This window comes from Carettochelys insculpta, chromosome 5 (genome assembly GCF_033958435.1).
Source record: "Carettochelys insculpta isolate YL-2023 chromosome 5, ASM3395843v1, whole genome shotgun sequence".
Classification (NCBI taxonomy): Eukaryota; Metazoa; Chordata; order Testudines; family Carettochelyidae; genus Carettochelys; species Carettochelys insculpta.
The window spans coordinates 90175882-90203362 of NC_134141.1; the positions used below are offsets into that span (position 1 = coordinate 90175882).

The 27481-nt window shown below is 44.4% G+C and overlaps 1 protein-coding gene across 7 annotated transcripts in view; it reads right to left on the minus strand.

Moving 5' to 3' along the window:
- ERBIN (erbb2 interacting protein) overlaps positions 1 to 27481 on the minus strand; it is a 161361-nt gene that overhangs the window by 63115 nt on the left and 70765 nt on the right. For all 7 annotated transcript variants that reach the window (XM_074995489.1, XM_074995490.1, XM_074995493.1 and 4 more), the window contains 2 exons: positions 16059 to 16137; positions 14009 to 14098 (listed from right to left, as the gene is read on the minus strand). In XM_074995489.1, the coding sequence (XP_074851590.1) occupies positions 14009 to 14098; positions 16059 to 16137 (169 nt within the window). The remainder of the gene's footprint in view (positions 1 to 14008; positions 14099 to 16058; positions 16138 to 27481) is intronic.

Below are 27481 nucleotides of genomic sequence, written 5' to 3' on the forward strand. Positions count from 1 at the left end.
TAATGGGACAGTCTGGCTGTTCTTATGTTCTACACAAAGCTAGGTTAAAAAAAATACCTCTGGTCTGTACTCCCACAAATACTCATCACGGAATCATAAAAACGTAGGGCTGGAAGGGACATTAAGAAATCATTAAGTTCAGTCCTCTCCACTGAGGCACAATCACATACACCTAAGCCATCCCTGGCAGATGTTTGTCTAATTTGTTCTTGGAATTCTCTTGCAACGTTTTACTATCCTTACTTAGAAACTTTTCCCTAATATCTAAACTAAATCTTCTTTGCTGCAAATTATGCCCATGATGTCTTATTCTACTTCCAAGGACGTGAAGAACCACTGAATATGTTTTTTTTTGAACGGGCCTTAACATATTTAGAGACTGGTATCATGTGCCCTCTCAGTCTCCTTTACTCAAGACTAATGTTGCCCAGTTTTTTTAAAATCTCTCCTCATAAGCCAGATTTCTTAAAACTTCTGTAATTTTTGTTGCTCTCTTCTGGACTCTGTCCAATTTGTCCATCTTTCCTAAAATGTGCCACACAGCAATGGACAAAGTACCCTAGTTGAACACTCCCCCCATGCTGAACAGAGCACACAACACTCCTGTTTAATGTATCAGAACATGAGTTTTTTTTTAAAACTGCACTCATTAAGTTTGTGATCCACCAAAATGTTCACATCCTCTTCAACAGTAGTATCACTCAGTCAGTTACACTCCACTTTATGTATTTGATTTTTCCTTCCTAAGTGAAGTACTTTCCACCGTCTTTATTGAATTTACCTTGTTTAATTCAAACGAGCTGTCCCATTTGGCAAACTCATTTTGAATTCTACTCCTATGTCCAAAGTGCCTTCAATATCAAGCTATATCAAGCCTACTTCAGTGATCTGAGCAAAGTGACCTTTGTATCCATCTTGGGTTTCCCTTGCTAAGGCTACATCTACACTGCAAAATCAAGTCAAATTTATTAAAGTTGACTTTAACACTAGGTTTTATAAAATCGAAGTTGAGTTTCCACAACTGCCCATAAAGTAGACTCACTGCAGCCCCAACAAAATTGTCGAAGTTTGACTGCTGCTGCCATGTATTGTAAGAACTTATCCCACAGTTCCCTCAGCCCCATGACCTTCTGGGTTTTTGTGCAGGTGCATTATGGGAAAAATGCCCTGAAAGTAGGTGTGGATGTGTGAGGTCATCTACCCAGAATGCACTGCCCTCATTCCCCTTCCACTGAAAACAAACGGCCATTTTTCTGAAGTCTTTCCCCAATGAGGGAAATTGATTCGCCAGTATTATTCACACAGCCCTCAAGCCGTTTCTAAGCATCCATTGCTGGCACTGTTCTTCACTCTGTCTCTTTTTAAAGAGCAGTGACTTGAAAAGATAACCTGACTATACCATGTCAACAGGCTGCTCAATTACTTTTCTACAGTGAAAATAAATCAAACACGTGGGCTTCAAAAGCTGAAGCCCGTGATGCCCAAGTGGAACAAACTGGCTCCATGCAACAGGAAAATACTTCATATTATTCTCAAGCAAAGAAGGAAAAGCAGAGAATCCCAGGGGAAAAATACATCAAACAGGTGGACTTCAGAAGGTGAAGCACCCAAACGAGCTCTGGAAGCACCCAGCTGACTGTACCATATCAACAGATTGCTTAGTTACTCTTGCCCTGTCAAAAAACACCTAGATGACTCTACCATGTACCCATGATGACCAAGTGGAAAACAGGCTCGATTTGACTAGGGAAAGACTTTGTATTATTCTCAAGGAAAGAGGCAAAAGTAGGGGAAAGAAAACCAAAACAATTGATGGGGTTCAGAAGCTGAAACATCCTTAGCAAATGAACTCTAGGAGCACACAGCTGACTGTGCCATGTCAACAGGCTACTCAACTACTTTTCCCTGGTGAAAACACACCAAAACTGGTCACTGATGGGTGGTGCATTCTGTACCTTTTTTTTAAAAGAACAGTGACTTTCAAAAATAGCCTTACCAAATGTTTCTCTAGAACTAAAGGAGTTCAGGGAGCACACAGCTGACTGTGTCATGTCAACAGGTCCCTCAACTACTTTTTCCCTGGTGAAAACACACCAAACAGATCACCGCTTGAACTATGGCTCCCCAAGCCACACACGTTGGGAAAGGAGAATACTAGTGCATGTTGCCTCTGAGGGGCCCGCCAGCTGAGTAACCTGTTGACAGTGCTTAATCAGTTGTGTACATTGGTGGAGGGGAGGGGCAGCACCAAAAACATCTGCTGCCCTCTGAGGGGCCAGTCCCCCCAAAATATTTGCTGCTGGGGGCCAGCTGCCCAGTGCGTGTTGTCTCTCAGGGGCCAGCCCTCGAAAAAATTTGACATGGGGATCAGTCCCCTAGTGCTTGGTGAGTCCCACTCAGAAAGTGTGACAAGGAGAAAACTAGTTTCTCGTAGGATATGCTGCTGTCTGTAAGCATGGTCCACACTGCAGAGCTGGCACGTCGTTGGTGGGGCGGAGGCTAGATTGCCAGCCGAAATGAGGTCCTGGCTCTCCTCATGGCTCTGTTTCATGGCTAGATACAATCACCACACTGGCCACAAAGAAAATGAATTCAAATTGTCAGGCTTTCTGTTTCCTACTTCCTGTACACCTGGAGAGAAGTGGAGGTGAAAGCAGCCAGAATGGACACATTCTGGGCATCGTGGGATACGTCAGGGAAACCAATAAAATCGAATTGAATTAACACTGTTTCCATGCTAGCATTAAGTTGACTTTTCAAGTTTGAACTTGGTGTTACATCACACTGGAGGGCTGAGCTGAGAAAAATCAAACTCAGCACCCCTTAAAATTGACCTAAAGGTATTTGCAGTGAAGACAGTCACATTGTAAAATTGAGCTAAGTGCCTTAAAACCAACTTTATGCTGTAGTTTAGACATAGCCTAAGTTTCCTTTCTAGCCAGTGCCTTAATCCATTTATAATTTTTCATTGGAAGCTACCTGACCTTCTTACAGTAAAGCCTTTTTGCAAGTTACATAACCTCTCAGTCTGCTTGGCCAAGATCATTTGCAAGGGGCCCTGACATCCAAACAATGTAGCATACTCTCTGGAATTCTGTGGATTAAGACAGAAGTAACAAGGCTAGATGAAATGTAGAAACTGCCATAGGTATAAATTCAGGCCGGGTCAAAAGGAAAAGAGTCCTTCGTATTACCTGCTGGCAGTCCTTCTACATTATAGAATAAGACAATAAAATTCCCTGAGTCTAGCAGAAATAATGGCAAAATAATTAAAGCTCATGATATGTAACAAACAGTTAAAGGACTCAAAAGAACGTTGGTGTGAGAACAAGGGAAATAAATTTAAGTTTCACTGAATAGTAGCTGAATATTCACTGTACATTAGAACTGAAGTGCTTATCAACACTATTTTTTTCTCTAAAACTCTCTCATGCTTTTGGTCAAGTGACATTGCACCTCAATATTTTTATGAAAATGTTTTGAATATGAATATGCCTAACTCAAATATGCTACATGCAAATGGAACAAGTAAACTATCACTGAAGATCCTGTAATCCCCTGAATATGTGTATTCTATTTGGGTGCATGTACCATTGCTGTACTTTAAGTTAGAAATTTGAAGTATAAAACCTATCTAGCTTAATACCTGGCTTAATCTAATTCTTGACCTCCCCCCACAACCCCTGCACTCTCTGATTTGCTCACCTTGATTATCTTTTTCTGATTTGTCCTCCTTGCTTACTGTTTTTGGTTCTCTGTGCCTTAAATATTGAGTCTGTTCTGGTCTGGCTGTGGTCTGAAGAAGTAGGTCTGTCCACGAAAGCTCACCCAATAAACTATTTTGCTAGTCTTTAAAGTGCTACTTGACTGCTTTTTGTTTTGAAAACCTATCTAAGTGTGCTAGTGAAAGCAATTAGTGGTACTTAAGGAACGTAATGGTCTGATGCTCAAGATCATGATCTGTGAATATTCTTGTGCTTCCTGTAAGCCTGGACCAGGGTTGGTCCTCCTAAGACGTACAGTCAAGCCATCTGATGCTGGAACCCATTTTTAACGTAGTACTTTTTGTGGGTGGGACTGGCAAAATAGCTGAAGTTAAAACACAGAGGATTCCCCTGTTTGGCAATTCTAAGTACAGGCAGGAAACCAAATAATAGGGGAATTCGTAGCAGTGACACACCAAGACGTCCCCTTGCTTAAACACCAAAATGCCTGCTAGAAACATCTAAGGATGAATGGGGGGAAGGATCAGGCCCAAACTAGAAGGCTGTCTAGATTGTGAGAAAAATGTTTAAAACTTATTGTTAGGGTAGACACTGCAAGTAACAAGTTTCTTAGAATATTAAGCTTAGTAGGCATGTTTTCTTTTATTTTGTGTAGTCATTTTCTTTGATTTCTGTCATAATTTTTAACCACTTAAATTTTCTTAAATCCTTAATAAAATCATTTTTGTATATTAAAATAAACCCAATGTAAATAATTGTTTTTGTGGGGGGAAAACCACGGTGCAGCTCTCTCTTTCATTGATAAAGGAAGCACACAACTTACAAGCTTACTTTCTAAAAAACTTTTATGTAGTGTAAGACAGATTTATCTAGGCTTCTGGTGCTACAAGGGCTGTGCACCGGGGTACTATGTCAAGTTCCTCTGACCGAGCCTTCTCAGAGTTGAGATGCTCTCTGTGTCCACGTGGCTCTGCTGTGGGCTGTGATTTCAGTTCTGTGGCTGTTTTGGAGGAGACCAGAGCTTCTCGCTCAGCAGGGCTGGTTGGGGTTACACCAGAGGGCAGGTAAGGGGACTTAGTGGAATAATCAGACCATCATGTGAAAGTCTCAAGGGGATCTCTGTGACCCAACATGTCACACATCACATCTGAGTGAAGTGAACAGAAAAGTGAACTGCCACACCCTATAATACTGTAATAGCTGCATTATGTCTTTATGGAAACGTTACTCAACTCCAATTCCAACCACCTCACTGGGGCTATGTCTACACTACAGTAATCTTCCAGATGAAGATTTTCCAGAACAAATCTTTCAGAAAAACGTTTATTCCCCCGAAAGATCATGTCCACAGCCAATAAGCAGACTGGAAGATGGATGTTAGCTCAATCAGAATTAGCACAGCTATGTCTTCAAGCTGGAATTTATACCTCCAGTTCAAAGGAGCAAACACTTCATGGTTCAGTTCTAAAAGCAAAGTGACATGAAGAAAACTCAAATCCCTCAAAATTTATTTGCACTCAAATGTTTAATGTATGATGATTTTTAAAATAATGATTTTAGGAAATGAAAAACAAAACATAAGAAATCTTCACCAACAACACTAAAAGTGTATCTCACACTAAACTCATTGCTAACATACTGCTTTTGCCCTTTCTTTTCACTGAGTGTCTATCGGCCTGCCAAACTAATTCAGCAGCTCTAGAAGACAGCCACAAAGCAACACTGTCCAAACCAAAGACCAAGGAAGAAAGGACAGACAATACTAACTTAAAGACAACTTCTCTCTTAGTTATACCATGCTATCATTTTTGCATCAAGGAATCAAAACATAGTTTAAATGGTGAGGCATAAATATTTTCCTCAAGCTAACTCTGATTTAGAGCACAAAATTTGCTTAGTACAGAGTATGACACAATATCTCATATTCTTTGAAGATACCATATGATTATGGCATAATTAAGAGAAGTTACTCACCGTAGTAACGATGGTTCTTCGAGATGTGTCCCCGTGGGTGCTCCACGATCGGTGTCGGGCTCGCCCCGGCGCCGCAGGTTGAATCTTTTCAGCAGTTTCTGCCAGACTGCGCATGTGCCGGCGCGCACGGCTCCTTTGCGTGCTCCCGGCCGCGTGCGCGATCCGGTCCCCGCCAGTTCCTTGACCAACCACCTCGGATGCTCCTGAAAAATACTAACAGAGATCCGAAACGGGAAGGATGGGCGGGTGGTGGAGCACCCACGGGGACACATCTCAAAGAACCATCGTTACTACGGTGAGTAACTTCTCTTTCTTCCTCGAGTGTCCCTGTGGGTGCTCCACGATAGGTGACTACCCAGCAGTAACACAAGATAGTGGGTAATCGGTTTATGTGCAGCTTGTCCCCGAGAGGACTGCTGTCGAGAGAAGGGTATCCTCTTGGAATACCCTGTGAAGGGCATAGTGCTTGGTGAAGGTGTCATAGGATGACCAGGTTGCCGCTCTGCAAATGTCTTTTAGCGCAATGCCCTTGAAAAAGGCTGTTGATGCCGCCACCGCCCTAGTGGAGTGAGCCCTGGACATGGCCAGTAAAGGAGTCCTTTTGAGTTCGTAGCACATTTTTATGCAGGATACGATGTGCTTCAAGATTCTCTGCGAAGAGAGACCTTCTCCTTTCGATTTGGGAGCGAGAGAGACTAGGAGTCTATCCATTTTCCGGAAGGACTTAGTCCTGTCTATATAGAAAGCCAGCGCCCTCCTCACGTCCAGGAGGTGTAGGCACGCCTCTTTGTTGGAGTTATCAGGCTTTGGATAAACGAGGGTAAAACTATAGGTTCGTTAATATGAAACTCTGAAGAAACTTTGGGAACAAAGGCTGGATGCAACCATAAGGTTACCGCCTCCTTGGAAATTACTGTGCAGGGTGGCGTTGCCATAACTGCTGCAAGCTCGCTCACCCCGCGAGCTGACGTGATTGCAAGAAGGAAGGTCGTCTTTATCATAAGGAGGCGGAGGGAAACCGTGGTTAAGGGTTCAAATGGTGGTCCCGTTAGTGCATTAAGCACCAGGTCCAAGCTCCACGAAGGTGGAAGCGGTTTCCGAGGGGGGTATAGGTTTACCAGCCCTTTGAGGAACCTGGTAACCATGGGATGGGCAAACACCGTGTGCCCTTCCTCTTCATGTCTGAAAGCCGATATAGCGGCAAGGTGGACCCTCAACGAGGATAGGGAGAGTCCGCCTCTCTTGAGGTCCAGTAAATACTCTAGTATTGCAGGTATATGTGCAGCAAGGGGGGCTAATTGCTTGGTAGAACACCATGCAGTGAATCGAGTCCATTTTTGCTTATAGGGCTTCCTGGTGGAAGTCCTCCTGCTACTTTCTAGGACTTGTTGCACTCCCTCAATACACGTGCTCTCAAGGGAGCTGAGCCATGGATTAACCATGCTTGCAGTCGCAGGCCTCGGGGGTGTGGATGCACTATGGACCCCTGGGCTTGTGTTAGCAGATCCGGCGCCACCGGGAGGGGCATCGGTGGACAGTCTGACATGCGCAGGAGTAAGGGGAACCATTGCTGTCGATCCCACGTTGGGACTACTAGGATCATTCGGGCTCTCTCTCTCCTGGCTTTCTGTAAGACTTTGTGGATAAGCACTGTGGGAGTAAAGGCATAGAGCAGAGGGCCCCTCCACAAGATCGCGAATGCGTCTCCCAGGGACCCCCGTCCCAGTCCTGCCCTGGAGCAGTATTGTGGGTGCTTCTTGTTGTGTTGAGTGGCAAACAGGTCGACCTGGGGAAATCCCCATGCACGAAAAATCGGTCGTAGCAGATCGGAACGGATCTGCCACTCGTGTGTGAGTGCGAAGTGCCTGCTCAGCTGGCCTGCCTTCACATTGTGTGCGCCTGGTAAATACGAGGTTTTCAAGGTTATATTGTTGGCGATGCACCAGTTCCACAATTGGACTGCTTCCGCACATAAGGCACGGGACTGAGCTCCTCCTTGCCGATTTATATAAAACATGGTGGAGGTATTGTCTGTACTGATCCCGACTACTTGCCTTGCATATGGTCTCGAAAGCGTTTGCAGGCATTGAACACTGCTCTGAGCTCCAGTATATTTATGTGCAGTGACTGTTCCGTGGAGGACCACAGTCTTTGCGTCACCTTTTCGCCCATGTGTGCTCCCCACCCTATGTGGGAGGCGTCGGTAGTGAGAAAAACAGATACCTGTGGTTGGTGAAAGGGCACCCCTGTTAGCATGTTCTTGGGGTTCACCCACCATTGCAGGGATCTGCGCACCTCTGTCATGGGCGACACCACCCTGTGGACAGTGTGTGCTGCCGGTCTGTAGACGCTCGCCAGCCGGTGCTGCATGCTGCGCCTATGCAATCGGGCATTCTGTACTACAAACGTTGCTGCTGCCATGTGGCCCAACAGCTGCAAGCACGTCAGAACCAGCACCGTAGGGCTGAAGGTGATGACTTGCACGAGGGAACGAATGGCACGAAAGCGGGCATCTGGTAGATAAACCCTTGCTGTGATGGAATTTATATGTGCCCCTATGAACTCTATGTCCTGTGTGGGGTCTATCTTTGATTTTGCCAAATTGATGACAAGGCCCAGCGAAGAGAACGTGTCTGCTGTGATGCGTATCATGCGAAGTACCTCCTCCTCGAAGGTAGGCTGACACCACTGCCAAGGTCTTGGTGAAGACTCTAGGGGCCGAGGAGAGGCCAAACAGCAGAACCTTGTACTGAAAATGTTCTTTGCCTACCATAACCCAGAGAAAACGCCTGTGAGCCAGGTGAATAGTTATGTGGGAATACGCGTCTTGTAAGTCGAGGGCTGCGAACCAATCTCCATCGTCCAGTGCCGTAAGTATAGAGACGACTGTGATCATTCGAAAGTGTTGCTTGCGCGAGTACCGGTTGAGGCCTCGAAGATCTAGGCTGGGCCTCCAGCCTCCTGTCTTTTTCTCCATGAGCAAGTATCTTGAGTAGAACCCTTTCCCTCGGAGTTGCTCCGGCACTCTTTCCACTGTCCCTAATAAGCATAAGATGGCCTACCTCCTGCTTGAGTATCGCTTCGTGGGAGGCGTCCTTTAGGTGGGGTCTGGGTGGAGGTCGTGGCGGTGGGAGCAACTGGAAGGGAATCGCGTAACCCGTGGCTATGATCTCCAGTACCCATTTGTCTGTGGTGATCTTTTGCCACTGGTCGTAGAATGGTCGGAGGCGATGGTGGAACAGTAGCTTCAGATGACATTGCGCGATGGTAGTCATAGTGCAGCCCTCGATCTGTGTGTCAAACTTGTGGCCTTTGGCCCTGCCCCAAGGACGCACGGCTCTGTTGAGAACGTCGCCTGGGAGTTCTGTACTGTTGGTGCTGTTGATGTCGCCCTTGCTTGTAGCCCCTGTGGTACTGGGGACGCTGTGGTTGATACTGCAAACAGCTTCTGCGTGTCAAAGGGGAGATCAACGATCTTCGCCTGCAGATCCCTCGGGATACCCGATGTCTGGAGCCAGGACTCCCTGCTCATGACTACTGCCGTAGCTGTTGAGCGTGCTGCCGTATCCGCTACGACTAGGGCGATCTGAACTCCCGTCCTCGAGGCTGCGTAGCCTTCCTGCATGGTGGCCTTGAGCACCGGCTTCTTGTCCTCTGGAAGTGAGTCCATGAGGGAAGTCAGCCTGGAGTAGTTGTCGAAATTATGGTTCGCTAGATGTGCTGCGTAATTCGCCATTCTCAACAGCAGGGTACAGGAGGAGTAGACCTTTCTGCCGAACAACTCTAGTTTCTTGGCATCTTGTCCGTTCCCCCTGTCTTGTACTGAGAAGTTTTCGACCTCTGTTGAGACGATTCCACCACCAGAGAATTTGGTTGCAGGTGGCTGAACAGGAACTCCATGCCCTTCGTCGGGACGAAGTACTTCTTATCCGCTCTCTTGTTTATAGGCGGAGTGGACGCAGGCGTCTGCCATATTGTGGTGGCGGACTCCATGATTGCTTCATCAGCGGAATAGCTATTTTGGAAGAGGCCGGAGGTCTCAGGTTTTTAAGGAGCTTATGGTGCTTCTCCTGCACCTCTGCTGTTTGGATGCCTTGCGTGAAGGCCACCCTTTTAAACAGCTCTTGGAACTGTTTGAGATCGTCCGGAGGATGGACGTCCCCTGGGGCCGTGGCCTCGTCAGGGGAAGATAGCGAGGACCCGCTAGGGTAAGCCTCTCTGGATCCCTCTGGGTCCTGTTGACGGTGATACATCCTCTCGCTAGATACTTGCAAGGGAAAATCTCGGGGTTCCAGAATCAACTCCCCCTGAGATATCTGCATTTCCGTCCCCATCCGCGATTGCCCTTGGGGATATTGAACCGTCTGGGGGGATCTGTCCCTGGGAGTATGCCTATGGTGTCGATGCCCCGCGTGATGGGGCGACCATGGCAACACGGGCACTGTTCCGGAGATGGAGACCTGGACCACTCTGGAGGCGCATACCCCCTGTGTCTGGGGGAGCCAGATCATCTGAGTGATTGAGATAATGGAGAGACTGATTTGTGGCAGTACTCCAGGGGTTCAAAGCCCAGGAAGGGCGATGGTGGTCCGAGCCATGGTGATGCTGGCTGTAGGAACGGGGATGGGGGCTCAGGGTATACTGGAGGTGACCCCTGCCGCCTCGTTGGAGTCTGCAGCATAAGTGGAGGGCTTAGAGCGAGTAGCCCTGCAGCCCTGTCTGGAGAAGGGCTGCGGTGCCGGGTTTTCTGTGCTGCCTTTCCCCTCCCCTGTGGGGCTGGCTCCGCCCCTTTCCGCGTCGGGGATCTCGGCCCTGCTGTCTGCGCCGCGCTCGGCACGCTCCGCTGTGGTGCCGCACGGGTGGTCTCCCCCGGTGCCTGTAGGCCGCGTACCTGCGAGCTCTGCACCGCCGGTGCCCCGGGGGTCAGTGCCGCCGGTTCCGGTGCTTGCCTGGCCACCGCCCTCCCCGCAGTGCGGGGCGGCTGTTTGATTATTGGAGGCTCAGCCTCTGCCACGTGCGTCTCCGCGCCACCGCCGCTCATCTGTGACTGCGGCTGGGGGCTATGAGCTCCACCCGTCCTGCTCGCTGTGGCTGCCGGCAGGGATCGGGTTGGTGAAAGCTTCCTCTGTTTTTGCGCTGATGGGGTTAGGGAAGCAGCTTTCCTTTTATGGGCCACTGCGGGTTCCTGCTGCTGAGGCCGCTCCAGGGCGTCTGGCTGGAGGGCCTTGTCAAAGAGCAGCATTTTCAGCCGCATCTCTCTGTCCTTCCTTGCTCTGGCTGTGAGCTTTGCGCAGAAGGAGCATTTCTGTGCCCATCGGAGGCCGGCATCGCTTTGCGGCATGACTCACACTTTTGAATCCTGAAAAGGACATTGTGGTGAGTCTTTGAGTTGTTAATAGGATACTTAGCACCTTCTCTGTGCCTGTTCCCCTCTTGGACTCAGCCTGCCACCGCAGGAGGCCTAATGGCCTTACGTCCCCGGGCCTCCGCTGCTCCGCTCGCTACTAAGGCTGTAAAACTTTACTTTTTACTCTCTCTTCTTTTTTTTTTTTTTTTTTGAAAACAACAACAAGCTAACTTAAGCTAAAGACTGAAAAAGAAGCTCTGAACACTTTAAAAACATTAAATACGCTAACTCTGGCTGTAGCCTGAGCGGATTCTGTCTGCAGCTGATGGCGGTTAAAGAGGAACTGGCGGGGACTGGATCGCGCACACGGCTGCGAGCGCGCAAGGGAGCGGCGCGCGCCGGCGCATGCACGGTCCGGCAGAAACTGCTGAAAAGATCCGACCTGCGGCGCCGCGGCAAGCCCGACACCTATCGTGGAGCACCCACGGGGACACTCGAGGAAGAATGATGCATTATGTACCAGAGAGGTCATGCAAAATGTCACTGGAAAAAATTATGATTCTCTGAATATTTTGTTTGGATGCATGTATCATTTTTGTACCTAAAGTTAAGAATATTTAAAATACACATATATTTTAAAGTAGGCTATTTGTGGGTGTCTCCCAGAGTAGGCACTTCTGGTACAACAATGGAGAAGCCTGACAACCTATCAGCAAATACAATGGACCCTAGAAGAACTTAACTTTACTGTGAATGTTTTGCCCATCCTATAACCAATGGCTGCTATGACTCAGTATGGTATGTAAGGACCATTTGATCAAGCCACATCGCTCTGGACTCCATCTTTGATACACATGTTTTTCCTTAAACTGAGTTTGGGACAAAGGGTTCCCAGCCACATGAAATAGGTATATAATGAAGGGAATGACATCATCTGTTGCTCCTCACTCCCCACAAAAGAAAACTGGAAACATCTAAGGAAAGAAAGACAAAACTAGAAAAAGTTCTGAACCATGGCTAGAAGGATTTCTAGCCTATATAGCTGTGTCTACACTTACATTCCTCATTTGTAAGAGGCATGCAAATGAAGGAAATTGAAAATGCAAATGAGGCAATGATTAACATATCTTGCACCTCATTTGCATAATCTCTTTTCAAAAGAGCTTCTTTCCAAAGAAAGCAAGCAAGCAGTGTAGACGGGGCTCTTTCAAAAGTAAATCTCATCTGCAAGAGAACCCTTCTTCCTATCTTATTTCAGGAAGAAGAGTCCTTTCGAAGATGGGGTTTATTTTCGAACAAGCTCCATCTACACTGCTTGCTTTCTATTGAAAGAAGTGCTTTTGAAAAGAGATTATGCAACTCAGGCACCAGATATGTAACTCAGTGCCTTGTCTGTATTTTTGATTTCCTTCACTTGCATGCCTCTTTTGAAAAAGGAATGCAAGTGTAGACACAGCTTAGAAGAAAAAACTGGGAATTCCAAGCTGAAAAGCTAGTGTAGCTTGTGCCTTAAAAGCCTGCAACCTGTTTGTAAAATCAGTCCAAGGCCGTGTCTACATGAGCACAAATCTTTGAAATGGCCATTTCGAAGATTACTAATGAGGCGCTGAATGCATATTCAGTGCCTCATTAGCATGCCGCCGGCCGTGGCTCTTTGAAATTTTCGCATTTTGCTCCCGTATGGTTCATCCATCCTTTTTGAAAGGACCCTGCCAACTTCGAAATCCCCTTATTCTGCTGATAGGGATAAAAGGGACTTCGAAGTTGGCGGGGTCCTTTCAAAAAGGACCCCCATCTGGACGAGCCGCACGGGAGCGAAATGCAGCAATTCCGAAGAGCTGCAGCCAGCGGCATGCTAATGAGGTGCTGAATATGCATTTCAGCACCTCATTAGTAATCTTCAAAATGGCCACAAAGATTTGCGCTAGTGCAGACGTAGCCCAAGTGAGACAATGGTAACTCAAAACTTATCTTTCAGATACATTAAGCTTAGTTTGTTTATTTACTAGGTAATCTGATTTGATCTGCTTGTTATCACTTACAATCACTTGAACCCTTTTGTAGTTCGTAAATGTATTTTATGTTTCGCTCTAAACACATAAGTTTGCAGTGAAATGCTTAGGAATCTTAGTTTAGAGGACTGTTGTCTTTCCTCTCTATCTTGAGTGGGTGAAAACTATGTACTGTTCCATGTGCAGCACAACACTATCATTTTGGATTTATACGCAGGGTGAAGGGGCTGGCAAGCTGGTGGTTATTTTGGCGATGACCTCTCTATTGTCGTTCATGCACATGCCATTCAGAGAGCCTGCACATAACTGCAGCTGAGTGTGTCGCTTCCCCTGTGAATGCTGGGGCAGGTGCAGATTGTGCAGACTTTAAGACTTGGCAGCTTGTCACAGCAGCACAGCGTGAGAGAAAGAACAGGTTGGTGGGTCAGAGGTAACTCAGTTCCTGTAACACCTTGGAGAGAACCCATCATACAAGGTTGTGCAAATAACTGACAGTGACTGTGCTATGGATTTCTAAGACTCAGGAATCACTGGCTTACAGAATTTGACTGATGTGTAAAACCACACGTCTATAAGAAATTAACGGAATGTTGATAAGTAGACTGCTGAAGATGAAATCACCATTTTGCTCTACTCCAAACAACCAAATGGTGATCAACCTGCATTTCAGCAAGATTACTTTCTCAGACTTAAAACCAGGCAGACTCTCCTCAGAAAGTTAGACAAGCATCTAATTCTTATTTTCCACTTAGTGATATTGGGTGAAGTTTCTGAAGGGCAGAAAAAGGACACGCAAGAAGATCTACCAAAGTGGATGATGGGGTTTTCTGTTTTACTTTAAGATATGTGATATGTGGAGATTTACCTCCTACTCAAGAGCAGCAAAAGCTTTTCTGAATAGCTAAGTAGTAAAAAAAAATTTTTTTTTTCAGACTCAACTTTAACTTTACCTGCCAAAATTGGCTGGCAAAAACTCAAGGAAAGCATCATTCAGGTATAGCTGGGTTAGGTTTAGTAGTTGAGAAAATCCATCTGGAAGCCTAGATAAACAAAAAATAATTAGGTAATGTTTTTATTTCAATAAAGCATAGGTCATTATGTCAAACTCTCTTACAATACAGTACAAATTGTCTGTATAAATGTTAAAAATAAGGTTTATCAATATTTTCACATGCCTGTCTTGGCCTGCACTGGCTATACCTTTTCATTTCAGGAATAGTTTCAAGACCCTGTTTTTCAATGTTATGAACAGGTTATGGTTTAAACATCCAACAGGCTTGCTTTCACACTGCATCCCCCTGAGGGGGATGCACTCAGTGGATACACTGAGGCTGAGGAAAAGCTCAAAAGTCCTTATCAAAACAAAAAGCAGTCAAGTAGCACTTTCAATGACCTAAAGGTATGTGTGTTATTGAAAAAGAATTATTGCACTGTTCTGGAAAGCGAAACAGCTTTTATTGGAGTTGGCTTTTATATTTAAATTTGGCACATTAACACATGGTTTAAATCGTGATGGGAACTTTCTGAGTCACTATAGGGACTCGTCTGCATACTTGGCTCAATCTAATTCTTGACCTTTCCCCCCACCCCTCCACACTCTGATTTGCTCACCTTGATTATCTTTTTCTGATTTGTCCTCCTTGCTTACTGTTTTTGGTTCTCTGTGCCTTAAATATGGAGTCTATTCTGGTCTGGCTATGGTCTGAAGAAGTGGGTCTGTCCCACGACAGCTCATCTAAAACTATTTTGCTAGTCTTTAAAGTGCTACTTGACTGCTTTTTGTTTTGGTAGTGTATAGACTAGCACGGCTTCCGCTGTGTTACTGTTCAAAATTCCTGGAGTTTTTTTTTTTTTTTAGGGGTAGGGTGGGGAAGGGAAGTGGGGTGATGGTCCACTTTTCACCAGAGGGATTGTAGGGAGTAGGAAGTTTAGGACTCTGGTGCCCCGGTGCGTGAGACACACATAAGAGAGAGGAGCAGCCAGAGGGTCTGTGGATCATTTTCTAGATCATTTATTTTCAACTAGTGGTCTGTGGACCCCTGGAAGTTTACAGATTATGTCTAAGGATTCCAAAAGGATCTGTACCAACAGCTGAAACATTCAGGCCTTTGTGAATGACAAAATATCCCTAATTTTAGATTCACAGCTATTTGGTGGAAGTGGAGCTCAGGGAACTTGGGTTCAATCTCAGATTCTGGAGGGAAGTATGTTCATGTGAGCAACTCTTCTGCCTCATTCCCCTCAAAATCTGAATTTCTGCCATTGCGTGCTCCATCTTGTCCCTGTGCTAGTCCAGTCTCTCTCTTAACAATCCCCTCAATCTCCTTTTCCCAGACTCATTTCCCTATCTCCCCACCCTGGCTCAGTTCTTGTACCATTTTCATTTCAGTCAGCCCGCTTCCTCCTCCCTGACTGGATAACACAGACAAGTCTCCTTGTTCTTAGTTCTATTGGCCAATGCCACAGACACCTGTAGCAGTCAGGAGCCACAATTACAGTGGAAATCCTGTTCAGTGCTTACAAGCTCTGGGGCTGGGCCCGCCTAATGCAAATTGACTCTCTGGAGACCTTACCTGCCAAACTTTAAAAAGTTACTGCTATACAATAATAATTATTATATTATTTACTGTGACAAAAGCAATTTGTCAAAGATTTATAACTTGGCCAAATTTTCATACAAACACAGGGACATGCTCTATCCCCCTTTTAAATTTCAAGTCTTTAATTTCTGTAAACCCCAGGACAACCCTGGAAAGTAGACAACTCCATAGCAAACTCCATCTGAAGCAAACACCCATGAGAAAAAAATTCAGCCTAGACAGTTAAAATTTGGTAAAGAAGTAAGCAACTGAAGAAAATCACCTCATACTGGGAACTTCTTTGCAGCTTTAACAAGAGGTGGCACTAACAATTCCACATACAACTATAGAAACATACAACACAAGTTGTAAGAAAGGTTAGGTTGTTTTCATCAGAAAAAAAAAAACAAAAAAAACTTACTTTGAAATTGGATTTACACTGGCCTCAACAATTGCCAAAACTTTACAGTTTTTGATGTTTTCTGGAAACTCCTGTATGCCTGTTAAATAAACAAACCATGTTATTAAACTCAACTATAAGAACAAAAATGTTTACTTTAAAATAAACTTAAGAAAAAAAACCCATCCATTTTACAACTTATGCAGTGGTTCTCCAATTATTCATTTGGAGGACCACTTGACAAGAAATATACTTTTTTATGCATTACCTGCTCTCTCAGTACCCAGTAGATATCCACTACTCTACTTGCTTCTCAAAATATTTCCTTTTGTGGTCCACCAGGAAAGCTCGCACCTATCCTCCAGAGAACCACTGCAACAGTGATTTTAATATATCAGAAAGGAAGATGAAAGGTCCAATCAAATGCCCACTGAAGTCCATGGCAGCCTTTGGGTCAGCCAGTCATCATTTACGCTGGTATCTATTTCCAGCAATAAATTTTGCTCCCTCTCTTCCCTATCACATCCAGACAGATTACACATCAAACCCACTTGATGTGTTTATGTGACCTACAAGACATGTTGAGATTATGCAGAATACAAACTTCATTCCTTAAAAAGGTAAGGGTACATCTAAAACATGGTTTCCCAAACTGGGGGTCTGTAGTGAGTCAGTATGGCCTCCTGCAGACCCGGAGGCAGGGGAGGCTATGCAGAGGCCCTGGTGGGTGGGGCCGGAGTCAGGAGACCAGAGGCCCGCCCCTCAGAGGGCGGGGCCAAGGGCTAGAAGAGCCAAAGGCAGGACCCAGGACCCATTCGGGCCTGGGCCTCCGGGCAGGGAGAACGTGCCTGTCCGAGCTCCTCAGAACCAAAGGGAGAGGGCCTGCGGCCGCCCGGCCAGGCCGGAGGAGCAGGCCCCCAGAGGCTCCAAGCAATCCTGGGTCCACATGCCCCAAGGAGACTACCCGGACTTCCCAGACCTACCAGGACCTTCCCGCCGGCGGAGACCCCCCGCCTTGGAAGAGGCCCCGGGAGCGAGCTGCCCCAGAGTCCCGGCGGATCCTTACCGCACTCAGACCCAGGACCGCCCTGCGTCTCCTGTATTGCCGCCGCCTGACTACCCTAACGACATTGTTATGGACGATTGGCCGGAGACCCCGAAGATGGATGACCCGGAGGAGACCGACCTAGGGGGACCCCTCAACCAGATGGACTGGGACCTTCCGCCAGCAGAGGGTGAGGTAGGAAGTGGCCCGGGGAACGACGCTCACGAACCAATGGCAGTGTGTTGCGGTCTGGATCCCCACTGCCGGGGTGGCGTGTGAGCGACCCCCAGGGCCCCGGGCCGGGTCGCAGTGGAGTGGGAGGGCCTGCGACCCCCTACCCTGCTCCTTGACAGGGTCAGCCTGTGCTGGGCCTGCGTTTAAACCCCTTGTGCTGCTGCCCCACCCCAAACTGAGGGCTGGGCTTGTGTTTAAACCCTTGTGTTGCTGCCCCGCCCCAAACTGAGGGCTGGGCCCAGAACTGTGCTAGTACTTGGGGACTGCTGCCCTACCCTGAACTGAGGGCCGGGCCTAGAACGGTACTATTACCTATGAACTGCTGCCCTGCCCTGGACTGAGGGCTGGGCCCAGTACTATACTACTCTTGTGAACTGTGACCCCGCCCTAGGTTGAGGGCTGGGGCCTGTATGGTGTTGTAGCGGTGAGCCGCTGACCACCCGAACTGAATACGGGCTGGTGCTCTAACCCCTTTTTGCTGCCGCCCGCCCTAGGCCAAGGGGCTGGGCGTCTCGGGACGTGTTACACGGTCATGAAGAAATTTGGGGGGGGGGGGAAGGGGCGACAGAAGGCAACCCAGTCCCCCGTCATTCCCCCCACCCTAAGAAAGAGCTCGCCTTTTCTTCTAGTTCTCAGCCTCAACCATTTTCCGTGGGCGACCCAGTGCAGCCGCTATAAAAAGTGGACAGCTGGTGAAGACCCATATGGAGCTAGCTGCTTCCTGCAAAGGTGAGTGCATGTGGTTTGAGGGGAGGAGAGGTGGAGGAGAAGGATGGGGTTAGATGGAGGGCTGGTGGTGCCTGGCTTTGGGGGAGAGGAGGGGCTCAAGCAGGCAGCTTGCTGGGCTCAGGTGGCTGGCCCCAGCAGTGCAGGGTTGGGCTGGCAGGCGAGCAGCTGGCCCCAGTAGAGTGGGGTTCGGGGGGCTCAGGTGGCTGATAAGTGGGCAGGCAGCAGGCTCTGGTGCCTGACAGGTGGGTGGGTGGCTGGCCGGCCTTGGAGGGCAGGTAAGTATCTGGCCCCTGCAGCACAAGGCTCGGTTGGCTTGGGCAGATGGCTCTGACAGCGCAGGGCTCAGGAGGCTGGCACAGGCAGCTCTGGCGGCTGGCACAGGGCGCAGGCAGCTTGAGCTGAACCAGGCACCCGCAAGGGGCCAAGAAAAACTTTGTGCTTATTTTTAATTTCAAATAACATTTTTATATCAAGTTTTTGTGTTCATTTTAAATTACAAATCAAATTTTTTGTTAAAAAGGGGGTTGGATGATGGTAAAGAAGAGGTGGAGGGGCACAAGGGTTTCTCAGAAATCAAATGGGGGTGTAATGCCAAAAAGTTTGGGAACCATTGATCTAAAACTTACCAGAAGATCAATGCAGTGGTGCTTGATCTTCTGGGGTTCGACTGAGCATGCCTAGTGGGGCTGTGCAAAATTGAACCATCATGGCTCCTAGTACCCCTCATAGGTAAGGGAAGTCAACGGGAGAGCTTCTCCTACTGATGTGCAGTTCCGGAGATTAAAGGAAAAAGCGATTTAGGACACACTGATTCCAGACATGCAATTCACGTAGCTGGAGTTGCATATCTTAAATTGATTTTTCCCCATAGCATAGACCTGGCCTAAGTTTTTAGCCCTTGTGCTTGTAATGAGAACTTCCAAATGTTAGTTAAGAGTGATTGATGATGTTATCTTTCTAACTTTGCAAATAGACTGAAAGAATGACAGGCTCTCTTTTCATTGCCCAGAAAAATTTATTTTTATCACAAGACAACAAGAACTAACTAACCACCCTAAAATCCTAACAGAGACAAGGCTTAGTTTTACTATGAGGTAAATTAGGCAAAGTCAATCACAGGCGGGGCAAAGCACTGACCTCCTCTAGCTACGATTTCAGAATGGGACGGCTAATGCAGCTTATTCCACTCTTAAACCAAACAAACAAACAAACAAACATCTTTTGCAGTCAAGTAGCCTCTGTGGTGGAAAGTTTCCTACTTCTTATTAATTTCACTGGGATGGTAACACTAAAGCCCAATGACTCATCTGTGCCAATGAGCTCTTGCTCACCCTAAAACAAGATTAACAGTCCTGTCTGTCAACCACAGGTTCAGAGAAGAGGGTTACTATTCCTCATTCACACAATCCTTTGCCTCAAACTAATTTTATCAGTGAGACAAGATGTAGCATTTGTTGTCTGGACCAAATTTTTTTAAGTAAACATAACACAATATTGAGAATCACAAATATAAGTAAATTAATTATATGACACATATGCAACTGCCCAACTGGACACAGCCACCAGCATCCAGACAATCCTCTCTACCAGGATCTGTCAGTCTCTCTGGTCTGTGACAATCTCTTCTGTTCCCTCTCACGCATTTTGGGTTAAGCATACATCATGCAGTAAGAAGGATAATCAAGTTGCAGTATCATCTTGAAAGAACAGACTCCTTCAAGGGTCATATCACTATGAGCTATCTAAATGTTAATCACATTAGCAAATGCAACATGGAAGGAGTAGGAGTGAAGAGCATAGGTCAATTGGAATTGGTAACGGCTGCAAGGCAGGAAATGCTCCGGTGTGAATAGAATAGAGAAGAAAATTAGGGAGAGAAAGAAAAGAAACAAAGTGCAACCTTTGTGGTGGTCTAAAAGTAAACATTTTCTCACTGAGGGCCTGTGAATGCAACAATATAAAATACTGGGCGAACCTCTCATCCATATAAGTGGTAGTCCAGCTGTTGAGTCAGGGTAATACTGTCACAGATCCACAGGAATGTTGCTGGGGCCCCAGCTTTGGAACAGTCTCTGGAAGGACCCCTTCAGTGTGACAGACTCCACAGAGAAGTGGGGGGTCCTGCTCTTCCTCCAGGGTAAATCATGAGGTTTCACCACCTCCTGAGACTGGTCCTCTGGTGCTTTAGCACTCCTGTTATACACTATGAGCTCCATTCTCCTAGTACACTGAGACAAACCTGAGGGAAACTTGCACAACCTCAGCAAGCACTGCATCTCCATAAACATCTGCAAGGACACTCAATCATCGATGTCAAACAAGACAGTTTATTAGTCAACGGGAAGAAAACATGGAAGATCTCGTTTAACACAGAGAAATTAAGATTAAAGCAGAGTACAGTCTGGTTAGCCAGAGCCCAAAGCTCTGTCTCTTAATTAGGTAGTACTGTATACCTCTGCACTGCTTCATTTTTAAGCTGGGGAAGTGTGGCTCTGCCTCCCTGATGAGAGTCAGGGAGTCTAGATCTCTCTCAGGCACTGGTTACTAGGTATCCATGTCCACGCAATTGGACCTGCCATTTTAGTCTCAAGAGCTCTACTGATATAGGAACTAAGCCCCCAGACAACTAGGGACTGATCATATCTGTGTCTTAGCCTGCCCCAGGAACAACAGTCTCTTTTCACCACCTAGGCAACAGTGCAACACATGGGGGAAACAGACACACACAGGCTTCACAAAAACATTACAAATCATGTGGCTGACACAAATACAGAACTAAGTTTATTCTATTCCCACTGAGCTTAATTAAAAAGAGAAGCTGTCTGTCTTCCAAATGAGTGAAGCCACTTCTGAAGAAGAAAAATGTATTTATACTTAATATGTAGTTATGTAAAGACTATATAAATTGTAATCTCATGATTACCACTGCTTAACTTTTTAAAAAGGTAGCTCCCCAGAAAAAACTATATATGGTGTTTAAAATAACAAATGGCTAGAAAATAAAATTTAGGATAGCAAATGGAGTTGGAGGAAAGGAACTGAAAACAGAACTACAGAAGTTTTATTTCTATTTTCATTAAACTTTTCTTCTGGTAAACAGAAGATATTCTCTTTATTTTGTCAACTGATCTATGCTGTAATCCAACAGCAGAGAGATGAACAAATTCCAATATTAAAATACTGACTTAGTACTCAAAACTAGTTTGTGTATCAGCAAATCAAAAGGTGTATAATTTCCATGATCTACGTATATAAATAAACTTTCAACAATATGACTTATTTTTCTTAATGAAGGGACTGTTACCTATAACCACAGCAGAACACAAGAATGGTCATTCTGGGTCAGAGCAATGGTCCCACCTAGCCCAGCTTCCTCTTTTCAACAGTGACCAATACCAGATGCTTAAAACGGAATGAACAGAACTGGCAATTATCAACTGATCCAGCTCCCTGTTGTCCACTCCCAGCTTCTGGCAGTCAGAGACAAGCAACATCTAGAGCACAAAGAGCATCCCTGGCTATGATGGCTAACAGCCACTGATAGACCTCAGTGAAGTTACCCTTTTTCCAGCCTCACAATTTGTCCCCAGTTATTGCTATTAGTAACAATTAATATGGCTACTAAAATAATAATAAAGATTTTTGTGTGTGGCTAAGGATCAAATGTGGCTAATTTGCAACTCCTCCTAAATTCCAAGGAAACCTGCATAAACCCCACATATTACACAGCAAAGTCTAATTTCAACAGCCTCTCCTAATATTTCTATTAGAGCTTGCAGATTTCGGAAACAAATCTTGATTTCCCTGCTTCCTACCGTCCCTCTGTTCTTTGATTTGCTCATCTTGAATACAATTTTTTCTGATTTGTCCACCTTGATAACTATTTTTCATTCTCTGTGCCTTTAATATTGAGTCTGTTCTGGTATGGCTGTGATCTGAAGAAGTGGGTCTGTCCAATGAAAGCTCATCACCTAATAAATTATGTTGTTAGTCTTCAAAGTGCTACTGAACGGCTTTTTTGTTTGGCTAGAATATAGACTAACAAGGCTCTCTCTCTGCTACTCTTCACAGTATGTGTAGCTTGACTAATTTTCCAGACAGAATTACAGAGTCCTCTTGAACTCATCTTTCATTAACTGAGAGCATATGTTACGATTTTATACATTAAGCAAGGGTATGATTTTTCTCTTTAAAATGAAGGAATGGTATTGGGAAGAACTTCTGTTGCAACCCTGGACGAGCTCCCGCTTGTAGTTAGACACCAGGCTGCACTACTGGACTCAACCTTTGGAAGTCACATGTCTTTAAATTTAGTGGGTCTGAGCAGCATCTACACACTTACTTATTCTAGCCTCTTTGGCACAAACCGAGTTTACAGACACACTGTACCACCTTATTGTCAGGTGGGATCCAGTGATCCAGCTATCCTAGGCTTCAAGACCTACGTTAAACCCATAATTCTCCCCAACAATTTATGTATCCCTTCCCTAGAACTCCATTCTTGAGGGGTTTGTGATTTAGTGTTTAACCCTATGGGGCCATAAGAATAGTTACAACAAAGGGAACAGACTTGACAAAGGAACTTCTAAACAGATAAACAAAACACAAGAGGTACAGATTTAGGTAAAAATAAACAACACTGCTCGCAAAACCCCTTGCTCTCCAGTGTCCTTACCACTCTGAAAGTCTTTTGGATTTTAGTTAGTTTCTTTTCAGGGTCCCAGTACCCTCCCGCACCTCACTCCTTTTGTTCAATCTTTTATTTGTCAGCAGATTGACAGTGAGAAGAGCACCCCAGTTCACACAAATGTGATCCCTAAAATAAAATTCTGGCCCCACACTGTCAGGTGACCTTCAGATAGTTTCAAAACCTGTCAGGTACTCTTTTGCTGAATTTCCACGCCCCCTTTCTTCTTGCACCCAAATGGCAACTAGCAGTTTGCAATCCAAATGACATTCACAAAACAGACAAGAGTTTGTACATTTATTTTGATGCATGTAAGCCAAGTGTAAATGAGCTTTCCCTTCACAGAAGTGTTACACATATACTAATAACTCTCACCTTTTGCTCTAAAACCTGAAGTACATCTGGTGAGTAGACACAGAGGATGAGAACTGGCCCAGGAGAAGAGAAGAACAGATTGGCTGGCAGGTGGGATTTGCACTTTTATTGTTTTCAATTAGATAAATAGATATTTCAATATTGTCACTGAAAATATCAGGTGTTGACAGAGTTATAAAATACATTTAAAGTTTTTTTTTTTCTGGTGGTAATTTCTTGCTCAAAAGCCACTGCTGTGGATATGCTGCTGTGACATCATCCATTTAATTTTTAATTAGAGAAAGAATGTATGTGTGTCTTGTTATGAAAGCCTCAAACAGGAAATGGTGATTTTCTACAGTATATAACTCAGCAAAAAGTGAATGAATTTCCACAAACCTAACTGTACCCCTGCAAAATTTCAGAATCCCTACTACAAGCTATGCAATGCTTTCTAATAAAGAAAGGTTTTGTTTTTTCAATGTGGAAAGTGTCAGACAATTTTATTTTGATGTATTTTGTACATATAAAACCAAGGCTGCAATCTTGAAAACTCTTAAACATGTGCTTAAAACATTAACAATGTGGGCAGTCCCAATTTAACGGACTACTCAAATGAGCAGTACAAAATGAGCATGATGGAAAAGAGACTTTTTTTTTTTTTTGACAACATGTAATAATATTCAGTAAAATAAAAGATGGCCAGGGAGGCACCAAGTGATTGGTGGCAATATATTTTTTAGGCTAGGCAAAAAATGCCAAAGCAGACTCTGTAAAAGGTAGGAACCTCCCACTTCTACTATCATGGTGGTTTTAGAAACCCTTAATCCAAAAAAATTAGTCCAGGATTTACAGTATACAATAAAAATTTGAAAACTATTAAGAACTCAAATCTGAAATGGCACAAGTCAAAAACACATCAGGCTAAATCTCAGTTGGCATCTCTTCTGGCAAGTGGAAGAGTTTGATTGGTTCTACCTACTTGAACAGTGGAATACATTTGGAAGAACATTAGTCAGATTATTGAAATGTACATACCAACAGACTCCTGCATACCATTGCTATCTTAAACAACCAAAGAAAATTAAAAGCTTTCAATGCTTTTATGTATTACGCACATCCAATGTCTTAATATAAAGGGTGAACAAGTAACAAGCTTTTAAACAAAGTGGGACTATCTAAAATAGATTCCCTTGGGAAGAAGGCAGTGAAAGACATTAGAAGGAAGCAAGTAATTGGTTTTTAATGCAAACAGAAGCACAGACTTTGCATTGTTTAAGACTTAAAAATCAATTCAATAAAGTTTTCAAAAATATCAACATAGTATGCCCAGTATTTTAGTCTTCAATTAATGTAGAAAGCTTCTAGTGGTTGTGAATAAGGCCACTACTAGTATTTATCACTGTTTTTGAAAACACAAATGAATTATTAAACTTCTTTTCTCTCACTTCCCTCCCAAGAATATCATCTGCAAATTCCAAATTAAGGCCAGAACTTACAAACTAACATTTTAATAAGTCTGCTGTTCTTGTTATTTGTTCATCCAAGAAATTTTTTAAAAAATTATTTTTATTACTGCTCCAGCCTTCGTCAAGCAGTAAGGTAGCATGGTAGATTTAAAGAGGGAGCAAATGGCACGATGAGGACACTTTGCTTAGGGACATATGAGATAGAAGGTGGAGCATTTGAACAAGACCAAAATTATGCATCCTACCCTGTCACTGTGCAGCTGTGTATGCACTGTCTGCAGGATATAGTCATGCACTCCATCCAGGTAGTGGTGCACTTCATCCAGATAGTGTGGATTATCTCAAAGTACAATACTCAAGAGGACTCAGAGCTATCATTCCAGGCTTACTGCAGACTCAGATAGGTTGCACTGCACTAGTTACACTCTGATCATGTCTTCATGATTTATTTAACAATCTTAAGAGTTACAATTTTTTTTTAAAAGAAAACCAATGTAATGTAATCACCTAATTCCACGAGCAGATCCATAGTATTTATGCCTTAAGCTAACTCTACCTTTAGCCCTAGAACACAAGTCTTCAACGCCTGCTGTATGTCCATAAATTGATAATCTTAGCGCTAAAGTGATACTGCCAATTGATACAGTTGCCTTCCAGGTAAGAGTCCCAGCAATTTGGATCCTCGCTGTTTATATATGGTCACAAAATAGGTGCCTTTGCGTGCATCTCAGGAAAAAACACCTGTGCCTTGAAAGCTATGGAAGAACACCACTTGTATCAAAAAGAACAATTCAAATGGCTAGAGCTATCATTTGGTATAAACTGAAATTTAGTAAATAATGTACCAGCTACAGGCACCCATCACTGGTAACTCTACAACTAGTACAATCACTGAAATAGATGGCCAATATTCTTCACCTCTCCAGACGCAAATGGTAGGAATAGTAATTTCATTTCCAAAGGAAAAAAAAGTTTCAGCAGGCAGGAAAAAAAAATCGGAAGACAGAAGCCAAAGATCTAGCTAACAAAGTAAAAAACATTACATGGTGTTGTGGTGGTCAGAAAAATACAAACACTAACTGGCACTGAATTCAGTAGGATTACAGATAAGGCTAAGATTCTCTCAAATATTTTTAGCAAAAGTCAGTGATAGGTTGTAGGCAATAAACAAAAATTTACAGAAGCACACAAATGGTCACCGAATTAACTAAAAATATTGGGACTGTGTAGATGATATATACACACAAACAGACCACTATTCAGGCTTGCAACTACTCCAGTGAGTAGGGCTGACCACTGCTGCTGCAGCCCAACAGGGACTAACCTACTCATGGCCTCTGCTCCAGAAAATTTAGGTAAGGCACCACATTCATAAAATGAGTCTTACGAGTAGTTTAAATTAAATACAGTTATCAAGTCTTTAGTTTTATTTACTATTTTATATTTTGGTAATAGTTGACTATTTATACAGCACCTAGCCCAAGAAAGCCTTGATGCTGACTAAACAAAATACAAGAAACCCTCAAGATAAGCACAATCAAATTGCTCATGTCTTGGGTTAACATGACTGCTGCCCTGATAGGAGTGGGAAACCTCTCCTGTCAAGGGCAGCAGCTGCGAGTCAGTCTGCCGTCCCTGACAGTAGTGGGGAAACTGCTCCTGTGTCAGGGGCAGCAGCCTGACTCACAACTGCTGCCCCTGACTGAAGCACAGGAAACTGCTCCCGTCAGGGGCAGCAAAAGTCAGGCTCACGGCTACCACCCTTGACAGGAGCGGTTTCCCACTCCTGTCGGGGCGGCAGTCATGTTAACCCGAGAAATGAGCAATTTGATTGCACTTATCTTGAGGGTTTATTGTACTTTGATACTTTGAGGTACCAGCGAGTGAGCCGCGGCTAGACGCGAGCCAGCACTTCGAAGTTTACCACTTCAAAGCTGCCGTGGAAGGGAATTTGCTTAATGAAGTGCTGCATATGCAGTGCAGAACTTCATTAATAAACTCCCAACACCCTACTTATCATCCTTCCTTCAAAGTTGGGAGCTAGTGTAGACAAGCCCATTGTCCAATGAAACAATAAATTTGATAACTGCATTATGAAATTGTGAAGAAATAACTACCTTAATGTACATAATACAGTTTAACATGACTAATCTGACACTTGGATTTCTCCTTTCTTTACAGCTGCAGGTTTTATTAGAGACATTCAAGAAGGAGATATTACATACAAAACCAGTATCTACAGTTTCCACAACAAGCTATATATGCACAACATGCCCATATTTCATCTTAATTTTATGCCTCAGTTTTAGTTTATTGGCTTATTTGCCATTATAATACATTTTCTTTGCCCTACAGTTTTACGCTTTTGGAATGCTAAGCTTCAGATTAAATTATATGAATGGAACCTGCAGTATGGATTCGAGATCAACTGTAAATTTTACTGAATAGCATAAATTGTAGACAACAGCAGGAATACACCACTAAACAATATTAGGAGGCCTCCAAATTTCAAACAAATCTTGTAAAGAAGAGCTCTTTGCATATAATACCTCTTAGATAACAAAAATTATTTTCTTCATTCTCTGAAAAGGCAACAATTTTGTTTGTTCAAGTTTTAAATATTTTTGATAACAATTTTTGAAAAGAACCATTAATCCAAGCTCAGAAAACTTCACTATAATTGTGGTAAGTTCAACTTTCTGTTATTTTTAATTTTTAAATAGCTGTGCACTGTAAAGTAGGCTACTAAGGAAAAATATGTTAATCTGCTATAGGTCTTCTATCATTAAGTTGAATTAATAAGGTGGTACTATACTGTATTCTACAGCAAACTGTCTCTGATGTAGCATTCCACTTTTTCTTATAAACTAAGAAAAATAATATGAAATGTTTAAATTTGCACCCATTACCATAAAACCATGAATTT